At 37.2% G+C, this 21065-nt stretch overlaps 1 protein-coding gene across 6 annotated transcripts in view; it reads left to right on the forward strand.

The window, feature by feature from the left end:
* The window catches only part of LOC143039359 (FHF complex subunit HOOK-interacting protein 1B-like), a 367378-nt gene that overhangs the window by 82833 nt on the left and 263480 nt on the right, over positions 1 to 21065 (forward strand). For all 6 annotated transcript variants that reach the window (XM_076209245.1, XM_076209249.1, XM_076209250.1 and 3 more), the window contains exon 5: positions 11907 to 12057. In XM_076209245.1, coding sequence (XP_076065360.1) covers positions 11907 to 12057 — 151 coding nt within the window. The remainder of the gene's footprint in view (positions 1 to 11906; positions 12058 to 21065) is intronic.

Raw genomic sequence — 21065 nt, forward strand, 5'->3', positions numbered from 1 at the left:
AATGTGACTAATATTTTTCTAATTATTTCTTCATCCATGTAGGTAAATGCCACTTTTATTGATTAGTAAGTTATAGGATTCTCCAACAATTTTGTTTATTTATCAGAGGACATGTCGTTTGAGATAATTACTCCCAAATCTTTTTCAGATCCCACTTTACCTCCTTAGTTCCAAATGTATATTGTCCTTTTTTTTTTTCTCCCGAACTCCACTATGCTACATTTCATAATGTTGAAGTCCAATTCCCACGTCTGACTCCCTTTTCAAACCTTGCTCAGGTCTCTCTAGTGATTCACAGTCAAATTCGGTTTTCACTTTCCTCCACAATTTAGCATTGTCTGTGAAGAAGCTCATGTAACATTCCACATCATCATCCATGTCATTCACATAAATAGCAAACATTATTGGAGCCAATACAGATCCTTGTGGGACTCCACTAATCACCTTGTTCCATCCAAAATACTTTTCTCTGAGTACTACTCTCATTTTTCTACCATGCAATAAGTCCTTCATCTAGTTTAGTAGGTTGCCTTGCATCCCTCCTGTTTTCCTTATCCTTTTTTTTTTTTTTTTTTTTTTTTTTTTATTTTTTAAATTATTTTTTTTTTTATATTGTAAATTATTATTATTTTGTGTGTGTATTTACCTAGTTGTATTTACCTAGTTGTATTTTACGGGAAGGGGAGCTATGCTCGTGAGGTCCCGTCTTCATATCTCATTTTATCTAAACTATTTTTAAATTCATGTATTGTTTTTGCACACACCACTTTCTCATCTAACTTGTTCCAACTGTCTATTGCTCTGTGAGGAAAGCTGTTCTTTTTCAAATCTCTTCTATAGTTGTCTTTTTTTATTTTCTTTCCGTGTCCTCTTGTATTTCTGTCATCCCATTTTATCAGATTCTCTCTATCAGTAATTTCTATGCCTTTCATGATTCTGTAAATAGCTATCAAATCTCCTCTCTCTCTTCTTTGCTCTAGTGTCTGTAGTTTAAGTTTTTGTAGTCTCTCTTCATATGATAGTTTTGAGAGTGTTGGTGCCAGTTTAGTAATTGCTCTTTGTATTCTTTCAAGTTTTTTTATACATTTTTTTGTACTTGGTGACCATATCGTTGCTGCATATTCCAATCTTGGTCTTATCAGGGTGATTAGGATTTTCCTCACCATTTCTTCATCCAGGTATGTAAATGCCACTTTGATTGTTCTTATTAAATTATAAGTTTCTCCAAAAATCTTATTTATATGTTTCTCAGGTGACATATTATTCATAACAATGACTCCCAGGTCCCTCTCATTTTCTACTCTTTTTATTCCTTCTTCTCCCAAATTATATGATCCTGTTATTCTGTTTTTGCTTTTTCCAAATTCCATTATACTACACTTTTTTGTATTGAACTCCATCTCCCACTTCCTACTCCATTCTTGTACTTTATTTAGATCTCTCTGTAGTGATTCACAATCCTCTTCAGTTTTCACTCTTTTCAGTAATTTTGCATCATCTGCAAAGAATCTCATATAGCTTTCAATTCCTTCATCCATATCATTAATATATATAGCAAACATTATTGGGGCCAGAACTGTTCCCTGCGGGACACCGCTTATTACTTCATTCCATTTTGAGTGCTGATCTCTTATCACTACTCTCATTTTTCTTTCTTGCAAAAAGTCTTCCATCCAATTTAGCAATTTACCTTGTATTCCTCCTTCATATTCTAATTTCTTAAGCAACTTCTTATGTGGTACTTTGTCAAAAGCTTTTTTTAGGTCTAGAAATGCACAATCAGCCCATCCATCTCTTTCTTGTATTATATCTATTAGTCTTGAATAGAAACATATTAAATTGGTGACGCATGATCGTCCTTGTCTGAATCCAAATTGCCTTGGATTTAGTACGTTGTTTTTTTCCAAGTATTTTACCCATCTACTTTTGATAATTCTTTCACATATTTTTGCTATTGTACTTGTTAGAGAGACTGGTCTATAGTTGGTAGGTTCTTCTTTATTTCCTCCTTTATATATAGGTACTATATTTGCTTTTTTCCAATCTTCTGGAACTTTTCCTTCTTTTAAGGAACTGCTTATTATGCTATGTATTTTGTCTGCCAGTTCATTCCTACATTCTTTCAGAATCCAGTTTGCTATTTCATCTGGCCCATGCGATTTTCTGACATCAAAATTACCCAAGTGTGTCAATATTTCATTCTTCGTTACTTCTATTTCTTCCATAGGGGGGACTTTTTCCTTCCACTCAATCTCTTCAGGTTGTATATTTTCCCTTGTAAACACTGATTTAAAATGTTTGTTCATAATTTCTGCCATTTCCATTTCCTCAGTGTATTCAACTCCTCCTTGTCTTAATTTCTCCAAGTCTTGTTTGTTTTTCAGTTTATTGTTTACAAATCTGTAGAATAGTTTTGGTTGATCTTTACACTTTTCTATAACATCTTTTTCATATTTTCTTTTTTCCTCTCTGCACTTTTGTACATATTCATTTCTATAACCAGTATATATTTTCCATTTTTCAGGTCTTCTGTCTTTTTTCCATCCGGTCCAGGCTTTGTCTCTTTTGTCTTTTAACTCCCTACAACTTTTGTTGTACCAGCATTTTACATATTCTTTTTCTTGTTTTTGTCTTGGGACATACTTTTCCACTCCTTTGTAAATTTTTGTCAAAATATTCCATTTCTCTTCCACTGATGTTTCTTCTTTGTATATTTCTTCCCAGTTTTCTTGTTGGAAGAATTCTCTTATTTTATCAAAGTTTGTTTTTTCATACATCATTCTTCCTTTTCTATATTGTTCATTTCTTTTCATATATTTTTCTTCATTAAGTTCCAGTTCAATCAATATGTGGTCACTTTTACCTATTGGTGTTTTATATTCAATCTTGTCCACTATTCTAGGTTCAGATGTAATTATTAAGTCTAGCCTCGATGGTTCTTCTTCATTTCTATACCTAGTGTTCTCTTGTATCCATTGTGTCATTGAATGGTCAGTAATCATCTCAAGTAGAGCATTTCCCCATGAGTCATCACCACTCTTTACTGTCATTTCTTCCCAGCAGATTTCTTTGCAATTAAAGTCGCCCATCATAACTATTCTTCCTCCGTCTTCCATTATTTTAGTTAATGCTATCTTTGTGTCCTCTAACATACTTTTATGTTCACTCTCCTCCCATGAGGCTGTTTTCGGAGGCACATAATTGATCACAAATTTTCTGCTCTTCTTATCTCGGTCTTCCACTTCTATCATAATCATCTCTACTGTATTCTTTCCATATATGACACCTTTCACGTTTATATCCTTTTTTGTCAGGAACATAACTCCACCCCCTTGTTTTTTCTCTCTGTTTCTAATCCAATAATTGTATGTATCATGTCCTACACTGTTGGGTGGTAGTGGGCCTTTTAATTTTGTTTCTACAATTCCCATTATGTCCGGTTCTTTTTCTTTCAAATAATCATTCAGTTCATTCAATCCTGTTATCAATCCATCTATATTTGTGTAAGACACTCTTAGTTTTCTGCCACTTCCATTGTGTTCTCTGTTTCCCTTATGTTTTTCTTTTGTATGTCGAACTGCTTTATTTTCATGTTCACTACTCTCCAATAGAATCTCTCTTTCTCTGACTCCGTTCTTTCCTCGTTTTTTGCCTTAGCTTCAATTCTTTTCTGCTTTTCTGCCTCTCTTTCCTCCTTATTCATTTCTCTTTTTATCCATACCTTTTTATATTGATCATTTGTTGCTAGTTTCCCTGTCTTGGATAGAATTTTCTCTGCCGTTGTTTGTGACCTGAATTTAATCTTAATTGGTCTGGTCTTATCTGTACTATATTTTCCGAGTCTGAATTTTTTCTCAATTTCCTTTATAATTTCTGGTTCATCTTCCTGGACTAATTTTAATAAACTGCTTACCCTTTCATTTTCCTCCTTGATTCTTGCGGTTCTATCTGGGTTATGTTTCTCTTCCATTCCTAATATAATTATACATTTCTTTTTGTCAGCTAATTCTCTTACTATATTCTCCTTCTGTCTCATCACTTTAATAACTGAGTCTTCATTATGTTCTTTCAATTGCTGTTTGACTATGTCAGTGAATGAAACCTTATTCCCTTCTTGAGTTATTCTCCAATTTTTAGCTTCTGTAGCTATTTTCTCACTGTTTTCATTACTATTCTTCTTCAATTTCTCATTCTCCTCCTTTACATTTCCTAACTGTCTTTTTAGGTCCTCTACTTCTTCAGTTAAGTTTCTGTTAGCCTTCTCTAGTTGTTCCAATCTTTCAATTCTCTGGAAGATGGAGTCTACCTTACCTAACTTACGTTCCAAGTCCTCGATCACCTTATCAACTCTCTCCTCTAGTCTTATCAGTCGGGGGGGGGTTGTGTCCCCCCCACCCTCTTTAAATCCCTGGAACATATTCTCGTCACTTTCTACTGTATTTCTCCTCTCTATACTTCTAATCTTTACATTTTTATTTGCCATTTCGTCATCCGGTGGTCGTTTCATGTTGACCTTACGCCCGTCTGCCTGGGCCAAGTCCTCCACATCCTCATTTCCTTCCATTTCCCCAGCAATCCCTCCCCTTCTCCTCTTTTCCTACTTACCTACTGCCTCACGAGCAATTTCCCCCCCCCTGCAAACACAAAAAGGCACTTCTCTTTGCGTTGGTATCCACAATCTGCACTTTTCTTCAGAGCGTTCGTCAAGCCGTCCGTTCGTTGAAAGTGTGTGTGTGTGTGTGTGTGTGTGTGTGTGTGTGGTACATTGTCGAAGGTTTTCTGTAAGTCTACAAAAGCACAGTCAGCCCATCTATCCCTTTCTTGTGTTGTATCTATTAGTTTTGAGTAAAAACAGATGACCCATCATCCAGGAGGTGCCAACATAAGAGTGAGGGAAGAGGGTAGAGGGGAATGTAGTATATAGGGGATGAAATGGGTGGGAGTGGTTTCTATGCCTTTGTTTTTTTGGCTACCTTCCTTGTAAGGGGGGAAAAGCCTTTGGTATATGTATGTATATATGTAAAAACAGATTAAATTTGAGGTACATGAGCTTCCCTTGCTAAATCTAAATTGTCTTCAGTTTATTATATTGTTTTCTTCTAGGTGTTTTACCCATCTATTCTTGATAATCTTCTCACAAATTTTGGCTACAGTGCTTGTTAGGGAGACTGGTCTGTAATTAGTTGGTTCTTCTTTGTTTCCACCTTTATATATTGGTACAATGTTGGGGGAAAAAGCTTTTGGTGTATGTATGTATGTATGTATGTATGTTTTGTTCATTAGTTCTTCTTTACATTCTTTTAGTATCCAGTTTGAAATTCTGTATGGACCATATGATTTCCTAATGTCAAGGTTCCTGTCATCCAGGAGGTGCCAAGATAAGAGGGAGGGTAGAGGGTGGAGGTGAATGGAGTGTATTGGGGATGGAATGGGTGGGAATGGTTTTTATGCCTTTGTTTTTTGGGTACCTCCCTTGTAAGGGGGAAAAGGCCCTTGGTGTATGTATTTCAAACTCTTGTAATATATGATCACTCTTCACAATTGATGTCTTGTATTCAATTATGTCTACTATTTCAGGTCCTGACATGAATAATAAATCTAGTCTTGACGGTTCTTCATTTTTTCTAAATCTAGTTTTTTCTTTTACCCATTGTGTCATTGTATGTTCATGTTGCTATCTTCAGCTCTTATTGAGATCATCTCTACCCCATTCTCTCCCTATGTAACTTTCGTTACATTTAAGTTTTTCTTAGCCAGGAACATGACTCCACCTTGTTTCTCCTCCCTATTTCTAAGCCAGTGATTATATAATCCATGACCAACACTGGTACTATTGGAACCTTGGAACCTTCAATTTTGTCTCCACAATTCCCATTACATCTGGTTTTGCTTCTGACAGGTAATCTTTTAGTTTGTTTCACCCTAAGATAATCTATGTATAAGCTAATTTTAATTTGCTATTCCCTCCATCTCATTCTCTGAACCTTTTTTTTTTTTTTTTTTTTTTTTTTTTTTTTTTTTTTTTTTTTTTTTTTTTTTTTTTTTTTTTTTTTTTTTCTCCTTGAATATACCATTTTTTTTAGTCTCATATCAACACTCCAATAGAACTGTGGTATCTTGGTATCCTTTCTTTTCTCTTTGTTTTCTTTAGCTTCATTTCTTAATGTCTTAATTTTTTCTTTTTCCTCATCCTTCACTGGATGGATGGCTCAACCTCGTTCAGAGCCGCTTGGAGTTTGGTTTGACAGACGGTTTGACATCCCCAAACTCCAAGCGGCTCTGAACGAGGTTGAGCCATCCATCCAGTTCACCTTGGAGTAAGAAATCAACGATTCCCTTCCATTTTTGGATACCCTTATTATCAAACATGATAATTTTTTAAAATTTACAGTCTACAGGAAACCAACCAATAAGGACGATTTGACTCACTTCCTATCCCACCATGACCTCAGTATTAAAAAAGGTGTAGTCATAGGTTTCTACCTCAGAGCTCTCAGAATATGTAGCCCTGAATTCTTAGAGGACGAGTTTAGGCACATAAAGGAGGTTTTTCATAAATTAAAATATCCAGAGTGCATCATCCACCAGTGTAAGAAAAAGGCACTCAAAATAATGGAAGGGCGGGAACCAACAAAAGATCCAGCTAGGAGGCTTATCCTTCCAGCCAGCAGCGTCACCGCCACCCTCACCCGGACACTTGGGCGTTGCAACATTCAGGTAGTGGGCCAGTCCAGCAGAACTATCAAAGAGCTCTCAAGAAGGAGTGACAGCCAGGACGAGATGTGGGGAAAAAAACGCTGGTGTCTACCGCATACCCTGTGCTGGATGTGATAAAGTATACATCGGCGAGACCTCCCGTGACCTGAAGACCCGGATCCGGGAGCATCGCTACGATTCCCGGAACAACATCACCACCAACGCCTGTGTTATCCACCGGAACACCAACGACCACCTGATGGATTGGGATAACGCAGAACTTCTGTTTAGTGAACCAGACAGGATGAGGAGAAAATGCCTCGAAGCGGCCGCCATTCAAAGCTTCAAAACCATTGAGCAGAACAGAGGCATGTTTAACATCGCCCCTCCTATCATCCATCTGTTACCCGCATTAAATAAATGTATGAAATGTCCCCCTTAGTCCACTTCAACAAACTGTCCGAAATGTCCTCCTTTGTCTCCACCAAGTCCCACCCGTCCCACCCGTCCCACCCGTCCCCCTCCTCCCCCCTCCACCTACCACCCACCCCTCCCTGATAACCTCTCCCAGTTCCTTCCCTGTTGGCTTATATGTGCTCAGAGTGTGTGTCATGTCTGTACTTGAAAAAGCTGTAACAAGCGAAACGTAGTACCAATAAAGGTTTCGATCTCACAAGGTGTTTATTCTCACAGTCTTGTCGGCTTTTGCCATTGTGATTCATTTACTCACTTCTCTCAATCTACATTCTACCTCCACCTCCACTCCACCTTTTCCTGCCACATTTGCTCCCAAGTATTTAAAACTATCCACTTCCTCCAGTTGCTCTCCCTTAATGCTCAATTCCAGTCTGCTGCCACTTCCACCCCTTGTACATCTCATCACCTTACTTTTACCCACATTTATCTTCAGCTTTCTTCTATCACACACTCTCCCAAACTCTGTCACCAACTTCCTCAATCCCTCCTCCAATCCTGCCACAAGCGCAGTGTCGTCTGCAAACAACAGCTGGCTCACCTCCCACTTTTCTCCATTCTCTTTAACCATCTCCAATCCCTGACCCACCACCCTTGCATTTACCTCTTGCACAAACCCATCCATGTACAAGTTGAACAGCCAGGGCGACATAATGCATCCCTGACGAAGTCCCACCTTTACCTCAAACCACTCACTCTCTCCATTTCTAATCCTGACACAAGCTCTACTACTCTCATAAAAACTCTTGACAGCTCCTAGAAGCTTTCCTCCTATCCCGTATATCCGCAAAACCTCCCACACTGCCTTTCTGTCTACCCTGTCGTAAGCCTTTTCCAGATCCATAAATAGTAAATAATGATAAACTGGCAAGTAATGATAAATGGAAATCAAGCAAATAATATATAAACAGACAAATAATAACAAACAAATAATCAAATAATATAAAATAAATGGCAGTCATTACAGCATCTTGCTTAAATTTTTATCTAAACGAATCTTAAAGCTTCGAACTAAACTACATTGCACTGCCTCTGCAGGAAGTTTATTCCATTCATTAACTACACGGTTGGAAAAAGCTCTTTCTGCCCACTTCCAAATTATATCTATTTCCTGACAGTTTGAGACCATTATTTCTTGTCGAATTCTCATTCAGTGTAAGAATTTTGTCACTTTTGATGTCAATCCCGTTTAGAATCTTGAATACCTGTATCAAGTCACCTCTGAGTCTACGCTTTTTTAGGGAAAATAGAATCATATGTTTTAGCAGATTTTTGTATGATTTATTTTTTATATTTGAATCAGTTTTGTGGCTCTCCTTTGTATTTTTTCCAATCTGTCAATGTCTTTAATGAGATTTGGTGACCATACAGAAACAGCATATTCCAAATGTGGACGAACTAATGATTTAATATGAGAGATGGACTTTTGAAGTCAAAAGGTCGCGCAATCAGTCCTAGAATCTTATTTGATTTCTCAGAGGCTGAAATACACTGCTTAGATTATTTGAGATCGTTACTGATAATTACCCCTAGATCCCTCTCACTATCCACTTTTGTTAACGAATTTCCAAATAACTTGTAATTGTACTTACTGTTATTTTTACCTATGCGCACAACCTTGCATTTACTTGTGTTAAATTTCATTAGGCACTTTTCAGACCATTGCTGTCATTTATCTAAATCTTCTTGAATATCTAATTGACAGAAGTGATCATTTGCCATCCCGCACAATTTTGTATCATCAGCAAATTTGGAGACAATAGATTTTAGTTCGTGGTCTATATCATTTATATATACTATGAATAGAAGCGGCCCAAGAACAGAACCCTGAGGAACTCCACTCAACATTTTTCTATCTAGAAGTTTTGCCATATAAAACAACTCTGTTTTCAATCATTCAACCAATTTCTAGTCCAACTTAATAGGCTGTCACTTACCCCATGTGAGGCTAATTTAGTAAGTATACTTTAGATACACACTACATTGTAAATTAAGCATTCCAGGTGTCCACAAGCACTCCCCTGCCCATATATCACATCCTAGGTATTCTGTAATTATATCACTATTTAAATGTTTCTTTTTTTTAATAAGTATTTCAGGAGCTCTAATTAATGCCTGTTGTCACTGACGAACAATGCGTGCATTTACTTAGTTGTATTCTATGCTCGTGGTGTCCTGTCTTTGGTTCTCGCAACATCTAGTCCTTAATAAATTCATGTATGGTTCTTGCACACAATATTGTTTTATACAATTTGTTCTAGACATCCACCACTCTGTGTGGAAAGTTTTTTTTTCCCCTCCAGATCTCTTCTATAACTGTCCATGAGTTTCTTTTCATGTCCCCTTGTTTTCCTTCTATCCCAATTTGATAAGTCTTCTCCATCAAGGACTTCCATGCCTTTCATAATTCTATAAATGGCCAACACCTCTTTCTCTTCTTTGTTCTAGGGTTGGTAATTCCAGTTTAGACAATCTTTGCTCATATGTCAGTTTTGAAAGTGTTGGGGCTATCTTTGTCATTGCTCTTTGGATTCTTTATATTTTCCTTACATTCTTTTTTGTACTGGGTGTCCATAGTGTTGCTGTGTACTCCAGTCTTTGTCTTATCAGTGTGACTAGTATTTTCTTTACCATTTCTTCATCTTTATATTATCCTGATATTCTCTTTCTACTTTTTCCAAATTTTATTATACTACATTTCTCAATGTTGAACTCCACATACCACATGTGACTCCATCCCAAGACCTTGTTGAGATCTGTGTTGCAGTTCACAATCTTTTTTATACTTTAGTAATTTTGTATCATCTGCAAAGAAGTTCATGTAACATTCAAGTTATTCAACACCTTCATCCATGTCATTTACATGTAAAGCAAACATTATCAAAGTCAGTACTCCTGTAGGACTACACTTATCATTTCTTCCCAAGGAGAATTTTTATCTTTGAGCACCAGTCTTATTTTTCTTCCATGTAAGAAATCTTCCATCCATTTCAATAGTTTTCCTTGTGTACCTCTGGTTGTTTTGAGTTTTCTTAATAATTTTTTGTGTGATACTTTGTCAAATGCCTTTTGTAAGTCCAGGAAGGCACAGTCTGTCCATCAGCCCCTTTCTTGTATTATATCTGTTAACCTTGAATAGAAACAGATCAAATTTGTGGCACATGACGTTCTCTGTCTAAATCTGAATTGTCTCAGATTTAGTATATTGTTCTCCTCCAGATGTTTTGTCCATCTACTTTTGATAACTTTCTTACAAATTTTGGCTATTGTACTTGTAAGGGAGACCAATCCATATTTTGTTGGGTCTTCCCAGTTTCCCCCTTTATATATTGGTATGATAATTAGCATTTTTCTAGTCTTCTGGTACCTTTCCTTCTTTGAGTGAGCAATCTATTATCTTGTATATTTTGTCCATTAGTTCATCTATACATTCTTTTAGTATCCCGTATTTGTTTCTTTGTCACAGTTATTTCTCTAATTGGTGGAGATCTTTCTCCCCTTCCATCATCCCATTTGTGTATGTTTGCTTTAGTGAACACAGATTTGAAATGTTTGTTCATAATTTCAGTAATTTCTGTATCCCCTGTGTATTCCAAGTTCCCTTGATGTAGTTTTACTATTTCCTGTTTATTTTTTATTTTTTTAGTTTACCATTCACAGCTATGGAATAATTTAGGTTGATCTTTACCATTGTCTATTATGTCTTTTTCATAGTTTATTTTTTCTTCCCTGCGTATTTTTACATATTCATTTCTTAGGTTGATATATATAAACCTTAACAGGTTTTTTCTTTTTTCCATCTTTACTAAGCTTTATCTCATATAACTTTTGTCTCACTAAACTTTTTGTTATACCAGCACTTAATATACATCTTTTCCTGTTTTTATTTTGGTACATATTTATCCACTCCATTATAGATTTTCTTAAAAATTGTCCATTTCTCTTCCATCTGTGCTTCTTCATTATATAATTTTTCCCAACTCTCTTTTTGAAAGAACATTCTAAGTTTCCCAAAGTCTGTTTTGTTATACATCAGTCTTCCTTTTCAGTGTTTATTGTTTCTCCTCTAATATATTTCCTCATTTAGTTCAAGCTCAAGTAGTATATGATCACTGTTCCCAATTGGTGTCTTGTATTTAATTTTATCCACAATTGCAGGCTCTGATGTAAATATTAAATCTAGTCTCGACAGTTCTTTGTTATTTCTATATCTGGTATTTTCTTTTGCCCATTGAGTCATTGTGTATTTAATGGTCATGTCATTTTGACTTTATATTTTCTCAAGTGAGTTGCTATTATCAAGCCCTCGACAACTTGAGAAAAAAATTTGACATATTGATAATTTTGAAAAATGGATATCAAATAAGAGAGGACAGTTGTTAAAAGGAATGATATGCATGGTAATTTTTAATAGGAAAATTTGTGAAAGATAAATCTAATAGTAAATTTTTGGTGTAGGTGTTCAAAGAGATTGTATGCTGTATGGAGGAAGCAGCCAAATACTTTGTCTACTGAGTTATGTTTTTTTTTTTTTTTTTTTTTTTTTAATAATAAATGACTTAAAATTATCTTTTGACACTTTAAATTATCTTAATATACAGTCATATGATTATTGTAAAGCATAGTGCAGTAAAATAGGATTTAATTTTAATCTTATTAGCTTTTGCAATCATAGAAAATTTGTATTAATGATTTTATTATTATTTATTTATTTTTTTCTTTCTCTTCCTCTGCAGGTTTTTAATCTTCTCACTACTTCTTCCATTTGTCCATCGGGAGGGGGGAATATGTCAGCAGGCAAGGGATGCATTGCTGTTATGTATGGCCCTCTCCTCCTCTCATAGTGATGTTGGCCAATACATTGCAAAACACTCTGATTTCTGTCCAGTGAGTATGAAAATTTTTCAGAAAGTAGATTTTTTAGTTCACACAAGGCAATTTTATCCAGTGAATGAATGAACTGAAAATTGTATGATTGATTAGACCTTCAACAGAGTAAATTTGACCGACAGTGTGAACAAAGTTGATGAAGGATCACTGATGGAAGATTCCATAGTCTCATGGGATAGATTCCAAATAGTCATATCCCCACTGCCCATTTCAAAAACCCAACAGCTCTCATGAGTCTTGCAATTGGTACTAAGATCTCTTATTTTAACTGTTTTCAACCACCTTAACATAAGGAGAGATGACAACCAGGTACTACCCTTCTCTTTATTAACCAGCACCACAATGGCTTTGAATTTGGCTACCTCCCTAGCAAAGAGAAAAAGCCCTTGGTATAGGTATGTACCACAGTGGTTCCACCACAGGTCTATTGCCAGTGAAAGGGGTGTGTTGGACACACAAATGGAGGAAAAAGAAAGTCATCAAAAGGGCTGATGAACTTTTTGAATCAATGGCCATCCTATCCCGTTATGGGCCAGTAAACTAGGTATTTGCCATACATGACATCCCTGCAGTGCCTGGAGGCTGAGTGATGCACTGAGGTGTCTCCCTTGGGCTAGCAACACACCTATTTGAGCCTCTGTTCAGACCAGGACTGATAGCTCCTCTTGGGTCTTAGAGGCAAATCAACTGGGCTGCCTGACTTGAATCTTTGGATTGGATTAGATATAATATATCCTGAGTCAAGTAGATATTGCTTGGGCTGACACTACAGAGTCCATGGCTATCGTCTCCATGTTTCAAAGTGGTAGGTGTATATACTTTTCCACGACCCCTGGGAATATTGGGATAATATGTATACAGTATGCAAATCCTAGACTCACCTTGTTTGTCTTGGTGGTAGTTGGGGACATGGGAGGGTGAATCATAGAATGTGCACATAGCAAACATATTTGACACTCATAGTGGGGGTTATGGCCTGTCCTGTCAAAATCACCAATCTGGCTAAGTGGGTTCCCTGGGTGCTGCAAACGAGAAACAAACATGTCAAGCCAGACATGGTACATTCTCTCTTTCCAGATAATTGACTACTATTTTTACCAGCATAGCTCAGGAATTTTTTAATGTATATAGTAGCTTTCTCTGAGGTGAGAAGCCCAGGCTAAGGATAGATCACTAGTGAGAGCTACACCTACTTCTGGTTGGGTTGAACTAATGGGGTTCTCCTCACAGAAGAAACTGTGACCATATCCATATGACTATAGTACAGTTATAAAAGTTAGTCCAGTTGATGAGGGAATGATGCTGGTGAGGCTGAAGCATACCTTGGGCTTCATCTCTCTAATGGCAGTACTTGCTTCTCCTGAGGTGTGTGAACACCCTTTACCAGGCACTCATAGAAATAATAGATATGAAAAAAAATTAGTATGTTAAAATGTAGGCATTTCTATGACATTTCTACTTTTGAAAGTTTTTAGATTTGACCAATATTTATGTTACAAAGTTGCTTCAAAGAAGTATCCTGTGCAGGCTAGTTGCCTGATATATGGGAGACTGTGTACACCCCTCATGATCCTATGCAGGATGTTTGGTGTAGACATGATGTGTCGGAATAAAACATGCTTTCTCCACCACCATGCTTCCCATTCACTGGAAATCCTGGATTATCAATTGTAAAATAAGATATGAAAAAGAATAAAATAAGTGTGTAGTTTCCCTTTACTTTTGATTATAAAGCTGGGAAAAAGACAGTAAAAAGGAAGACAAGTTATCTTGCTTTTGCCATAAATGGTATCTTCAAAATAAAATTTTAAGATATTGGAAATAGATAAAAATAGAAGTTATTTCCATAGTACAAAAAAATACTATTAAAAAAAGCAATACTAATTTTTGTCTTACATGAAATGTTTTCTAAAAAAAAAAAAAAAAAAAAAAAAAGCCAGGTAATGGGTTAATCCTGAGATCAATCCATTTATGTTAGTATATGCCAATTTTAATTTTCTACACGCTCCATCTCATTCTCTGAACTTTTTTTTTTTCTTCTTCCTTGAATATACTATTTTTTCAGGCTCATATCTAACACTCTCCAGTAGAACTGCATTATCTCAGTCTCCGTTGTCTTCTAATTTTTTTTTTTTTTTTTTTTTTTTCTCTAGCTTCATTCCTTAACCCTTTAATGGTCACATGAAGAATTTGGGTGAATAAAAAAAAATTCAGGTATTTTTCTTCTTGTTTGAGATGTAAATAACTTTTACTGAAGACATTTTTCTGTGTACCTAATAGATATCATGCTGTGGGGCTCAACAATTTTGTTGAGTAAACCATTTACCGTAAAAATATTGTGCTCAGAGGCTCCACAAATTTGTTGAGCTGACCATTTACGGAAACTTCTCCAAATATTATTATTTTTTACCTATTCTAGGATATAGAAATAAAAAAAACTATTTTTGTGATATAATAATATATTTTCCTTATATTTTAAGAAATTAAAGCAACAAAAATCACAGTTCCATAATTAGACAAAACTTCTTTTTCTACAAAAATACATATCATTTGTATTGTTGAAAATATATAGAAATCTACTTATGATATTCAACAAAGCATATTTGCTTGTTCTTTAGGCTATGAAACACGTCACATTTTGAGCACTTGAATGAAGAAATTAAAGCAACAAAATTCACAGTTCCATTATCAAATAAAAAAAAAAAATCCACAAAAAATATATATAATTTGTAATGTTGAAAATATAGAAATATGCAGAAATCTTCTTTAGACATTCAACAAAGCACATTTGCTTATTTTTTTAGTCATAGAAACACATCACATTTTGAGCACTTGAATGAAGAAATTAAAGCAACAAAAATCACAGTTCAAATACAAGTTCTTTTTAAAAAAAAAATATATATGCATTGTTGAAAATATAGAAATATACAGAAATCTACTTAAGATATTCAACAAAGCACATTTGCCTGTTTTTTAACCCAAATTTGACGGGCCTGAGATGTTGTTGACGCATCTCACTCTCGGACGTCTTATCTACTTAACTTCCGCGCATAGCGGGGTTTCTGTATAAGGCCAGGGCCCTTCAGATTCACGAACATGTATTATTTATTATTGTGTGTTGTGATGTGTTCATATGAGAATAAAATTTGTAAGACATCCTAAATTTATGTAAGCTTGAGTTTGGTTGCTTATATTACTAAGAGAAGCTTCAACTACCTTGTTTTTTTTATTTTATTTATGTATATCAGGTTCCATCCTTTACATATATGTTTATGTAATAAATATAGTGATCACAAAATAATTTTTATTGAATTTACAAAAAGGAAAATAATAAAATTAGAAGCACCACATATATGCGGCAGCCCGTCCTCTGGTCCACTGGTGGTCAGTCTAGAAGACATGTCTGTGTTCTGCGTAGTTATTGAAGCACTTCCCTGGGCAGAAACCTAACTTACACTTGGCACACCAGTAGAAGGAGTCTTTTCTTGTCCCACTTTCTAAGCGACACTGGCGACAGCGTTTTCTTTTCTTGTCTGGGACTTCCGTCAAAAGATGACCTGGTCGTACACCTATAACTCCTGGTCCTGGTGATGGTGAGCGGCATCTGGTGTGATGAGGTTGAATAAGGTCTTCTATCAGCTCCAGCCTGTCATCCAGATGTGATTTGGTGCTTCCAAGTGCCCGGTGAATGAGATGAGTGTTCACAATGGCAGTGTCCAGCAGATGAAAAAATAACTTTATGTACCACTTGTTGGTTTTTCGCGGTACAGGGTACGATTGTGCCATTTGATCAGACAAGTCCACTCCTTTCATTCCTAGATTATAATCTAGGATGGCTTGTGGCTTGTGGCGTACCTCTCCCCTCCTGTTGGGTGGAAGGGGTTCCATGTTGTCTCTGTGCATTGTTGAGAGGATGTTTACTCTCCTCTTGTCCATCCAGGATATACATATCATGCCTGTAGCTGTTGACCGTGATGTTATCTCTCCTTTCTTCTTTACTACCATATCTTTTGGCATGAACTTTCTATTCATCCTTACTGTGCCAGCCACATTTGTTCGCCTTGCCTGGAGGTAGTGAAAAAGTTGTGGTGACGAATACCAATTGTCCACATACAAGTCGTATCCTTTGTCCATCATGTCAGCCTTCGTCATCAGATCAACAACTGCCCTCATAGCCACTGGATCATTTCCTGGTTCCTTCCCCATATAGACCTTGAAAGCTATGGTGTAGCCAGCAGCAGGACCATCACTGCAGCACAACTTGTATACCTTCAGACCAAACCGTGACCGCTTTGAGGGATTATACTGGACAGCATGATGTCTGCCACGATATGCCAAGAGACTCTCATCGACTGTCACAATTTTGGGGGATGTATAAACAGTCTTGAAGGTGAAGTCAAACATATCAATGATGTGCCTTAGCTTCCACAACTTGTCATTGTCCTTCTGAGGATCCATATTATTGGAGAAATGTATATTTGAGGCAATCATGGAGTATCGGTCCCTACTCATGGTCTCACCAAATATTTCGGAGTGCAGAAGTTTGCTTTTTGACCAGAAGTGCTGTGCATGCGGACGATTCTGCACTCCCATGAGAAGACGGAGACCTATGAAGGCCTTCATCTCAGTCTCGTCCACAGGTGTCCAAGGCTTCGAATGGGCATAGGCTTTGGGTGGGTTCTGGCTGGCATATGTGTTTGTCTCCTCAGCAAATCTTTCCCACATTTCAGGAGGGAATAAAGAGGAAAATACATCAGACACAGTGGAGTATCCATCCAGATCTTCATTCTGTACTCCTGGAGAACCAGAGAAAGCAAATCTCCTTGGTACGTTATTTTTCTTCTTCCACTGGAAACCAGATGTACCTGGTGCATTCCTGTCGTGCTCCTTCCTCACCACATTGGCTAGCGGCTCGTCCGAGTCTATTGATGAATCATGTATATTTACATAATCCAATTCTCCCCATTCTTCATCACTGCCCTCACTTGAGCTGTCCACGTCCTCAGGATCCCAGTCAGAATCGCCTACTTGTTGTTGTGTACCCGAAGTAGAGGGTACAGGTTGTTGTGTACCCGATGGTACAAGTTGTGTTCCACTTGCAGATGGAATGGCACGCCTTTTGGGTGATGGAGCAAGAGGTGCAGGGTCATCTTCGTCAGAGGATGATATACGCAAAGGGCGAGACTTGGAAGTAGGCCTTCTATGACTCGTAGGTCGAGAAGTTGAACGTAGAGAGGTTGAGGGCTGGCGAGGCATGTTAGCAGTTCAGAGGCCTGGCGAGAAACGACTTCAACCGGCTGAGTCTCGCCTTATATATAGCTCTATGGCCAATCATAGATAGCCAAGTGTAACATAATTTATTATCCAATCTCAGATCGTCTTATAAAATAATACATTTCAAATAAACCAATCAGAATGCGCCAATTCGGTGACATCATTCACCCCTCACCTCTATGGCCAATCATAGATAGTGTAACATAATTTATTATCCAATCTCAGATCGTCTTATAAGATAATATATTTCAAATAAACCAATCAGAATGCGCCAATTCGGTGACATCATTCACCCCTCACCTCTATGGTCAATCATAGATAGCCAAGTGTAACATAATTTATTATCCAATCTCAGATCGTCTTATAAAATAATACATTTCAAATAAACCAATCAGAATGCGCCAATTCGGTGACATCATTCACCCCTCACCTCTATGGTCAATCATAGATAGTGTAACATAATTTATTATCCAATCTCAGATCGTCTTATAAGATAATATATTTCAAATAAACCAATCAGAATGCGCCAATTCGGTGACATCATTCACCCCAGCCACCCCCCCTTGAGTAGGGGGGTATTGGAGTAATGAGGCGAAACTAATTATCCCCCCAGTCCCCCTCCCCTCTTACTTCAAATGGTAAACAAAGAACCTCTGGCCTTATAGGATAAAAAGACGCACATATGCTGAAGACCGAGAACAAGAGACAACACCGCATTTGTGCGTTCCCCGTGAATTTGGAACGTGGCTATGTAACGCATATATGCTGACACCCGATATCTTCAGAAATTTGCAAGTACCACATATATGCTGACCCCGAAATCTTGGAACAAAAGTGATTGCTGCACATGTGCGGCACCCGGGCAATTTGGGTTAAGCATAAGAACACATCACATTTCGAGCATTTAAATCCAGATACACACTTGGGACAGTGAACACAACGTCCCCTTGACTGAGCTGCTAACCCCATTGGCATTGGCCAGTGATCTAAGCAGTCATAACGAATGTCAGCAGATGGAGTTTTTACTTTTGCTCTTGCTTTCATGGTGTTACCCTTGCTTGGAGTGCTGCTTCTAGACAGCGGTCTTCCAATATTTACTTTCTTGTTTACCTTTATCAAGGTACTGGCTATTTCACAACGAAAATTCTTCAATGGCAAGACCTTCTCATTCAGCATCGCAGCTTCACATTTGTACAAAAGCCAAGCATTTGATGTAGAAACATCTAGAATGTAGCCAAATAGTGGAAGATACCACCTGTGTAACCTGAGTGGTTTCCTATACAAAGCCACTAGCATGTCAGAGAGGTCAATCCCCCCATATGTTTGTTGTAAGCCAGGACAATGGAGGGACAAGGGATATCAACTTTGGATTTACTTTCATTGTCAAACCTTTTGACAGAGCCTACAGGTTCAACTCCTACTGCATTACTTAGCAGTGTTACACATTTGTTGTCCTGCCATTTAACAGCAATCACATTCTCTGAGGAACTAAAATCATACTGACCTCTCCCTTTCTTCTTCATTTCATTATCTGACATCAGACGTGCACCCCAATTTCTGTTCTCTCTCACTGTACCAAGGGATTTGATACCTATCTTAGATTCTAGCTGTTTGACTAGCTTGTAACTGGTGAAAAAGTTATCACAAAATACAACAGATGACTTGGGGTCACTAATAGATCTGCTCAACACTAACATAACTTTTTCCCCAAGCAATAGCATTTTCTCATTTTCATTCAAATCTTCAGTACAAAAGGTTAGTGTTACCTTGGTACAAGAGCAGATCATGAATGATACCAGAAGAGCTTGACCTACAAAAGATTTTGGAACCCCATTTGTGTGGTTTATTTTTCATAAACTGTCTCACTTTTCCAGCTCGTGTACCTTTATAAGGAACCATTACTTCATCTACACTTTGGAATGCACTACTTTCTACTTTTTTGCATTGCTCACGAAACATTTCAAAAAGTGGCCTTATCTTACTAAATTTTTCCTCATTGTTCTGAGCATTATTATTATCTGTGAAGTGTACATATCGCTTCAGGCATTTGAATCTTTTACAACTCATGATATCACCAACTAAGGGGTAACGCAGAAGCATACTCCAGTAATCATCGGCTGCTGGTAAAGTAACACTGCAAGAAACTTTTGGATTTCATTGTCATCTGTTTGAATACTGTTAGTCAACACCTGTGTAAAGAACTGGGAAAAGTATTGATAAGGTGTCTTGAGATCATCTGGCTTGGTGAATTCAGTCTCTGTTGGATATATGTTATCAATATCCCTCTTCCTCCACTGTCGCTCTCGTGAGAAAGGCTCATTAGGATGCTCAAGACTAGGATCCACTACAACAATATTTGCTCTATCTACTTTACGTATTTTGGCACATGGTTTGGCTGGCTGCTGTGAAGGAGAACTTCTTTCTTGATGGGCTGGCATATTATGGTCATCATTTGTGTCTTCACTCTCAATTGAATCATTATGAAGATTAAAATCTGGATCAGCAACATCATCATCATCCAGGCCATCATCAGAACACACTGGATTATGTGGCACCACTGGCTGCAGATCCTTGTGTCTAGTCCCATAGAAAAATGCCTGATCCATTGTATAATCTGAGGAAGATATAAAAAATATTGTGAATAACAGATAAATGACAGTCATCCATGACTGAACACTTTTCTGAAACACTCTTCTACCCATATGTCGTACCATAATAGGGTAGCTCAACAAAATTGTGGACCAACAGTCAAACTCAACAATTCTGTTGAGTCACTCCTCCACCCATGAATTTTACCATATGAGTGCCGCTCAACAAAATTGTTGACCAATATTCAAACAGCTCATTATCTATCATAAACATCATAATTCAAACACAGCTTATATTCAGTTATAACCCTAACACCTAAATATATAGAAAAGAGCATAAAAAGAATCATAACGTACCTATATCACAGTCGAAATGAGGTAACAATTATGAAGAAAACGTGATGGAGCTGCAATGCTGAGAAGGTTTGTTTACACTGAAGAGGTCTCACACGCCAATGCCATCTGTTGCTTAACCTCTTCACTCCGGGGCACATCACACGTCTGGCAGCATTAGCTGCCCGACGTGCAATGTTTCGTCACAATAATCGCATTATAAAAAATAAAGTCAGTGCTCAATCATTCGTCCTCTTTCACCCGTGTATTTTGATAACCATAGAAAATATGATGAAGCCAGTTTAGAGAGAATGGAAGTTACGTAGGTACGACTACAATAAATATAATAAAGATGCCGACGTCGGCATCATCGCATACCCACTTGCTCCTCATGCTGCCTACGTAGGCGTAACCATATGGAAGTGGTTAATAGGTGCATTACACAATAGCTACAATATTGTTGAGCTGCCAGAACAAGGGTAATTCCTTCAGTGAATGCCTTTTAATAGTTTTTTGAATGGCTATAGTTGGCTCAACAACTATAGCCATTCACTTTCACTTTCCTTGTTGTTCATGTCTTTTTATCCATACATTCTTATAGTATTTGCTTCTTCCTAATTTTCTTGTTCTTGCTAAGATTTCTTCCACTGCCATTGTGACCTTAATTTGATCTTTAGTGGTCGACTTTTTCCTTCTAATACCCATTTTGTGCACTTACTCTATTTCTTGCTCATTATCCTGTATTACTTTTAGAACAGTTTTTACCAATTCTTTGTCCTCATTTTGTCTCAGAAACCAATTTTGGTTATG

Source organism: Oratosquilla oratoria, chromosome 26, assembly GCF_046742065.1.
Source record: "Oratosquilla oratoria isolate Oo_2021 chromosome 26, ASM4674206v1, whole genome shotgun sequence".
Classification (NCBI taxonomy): domain Eukaryota; kingdom Metazoa; phylum Arthropoda; class Malacostraca; order Stomatopoda; family Squillidae; genus Oratosquilla; species Oratosquilla oratoria.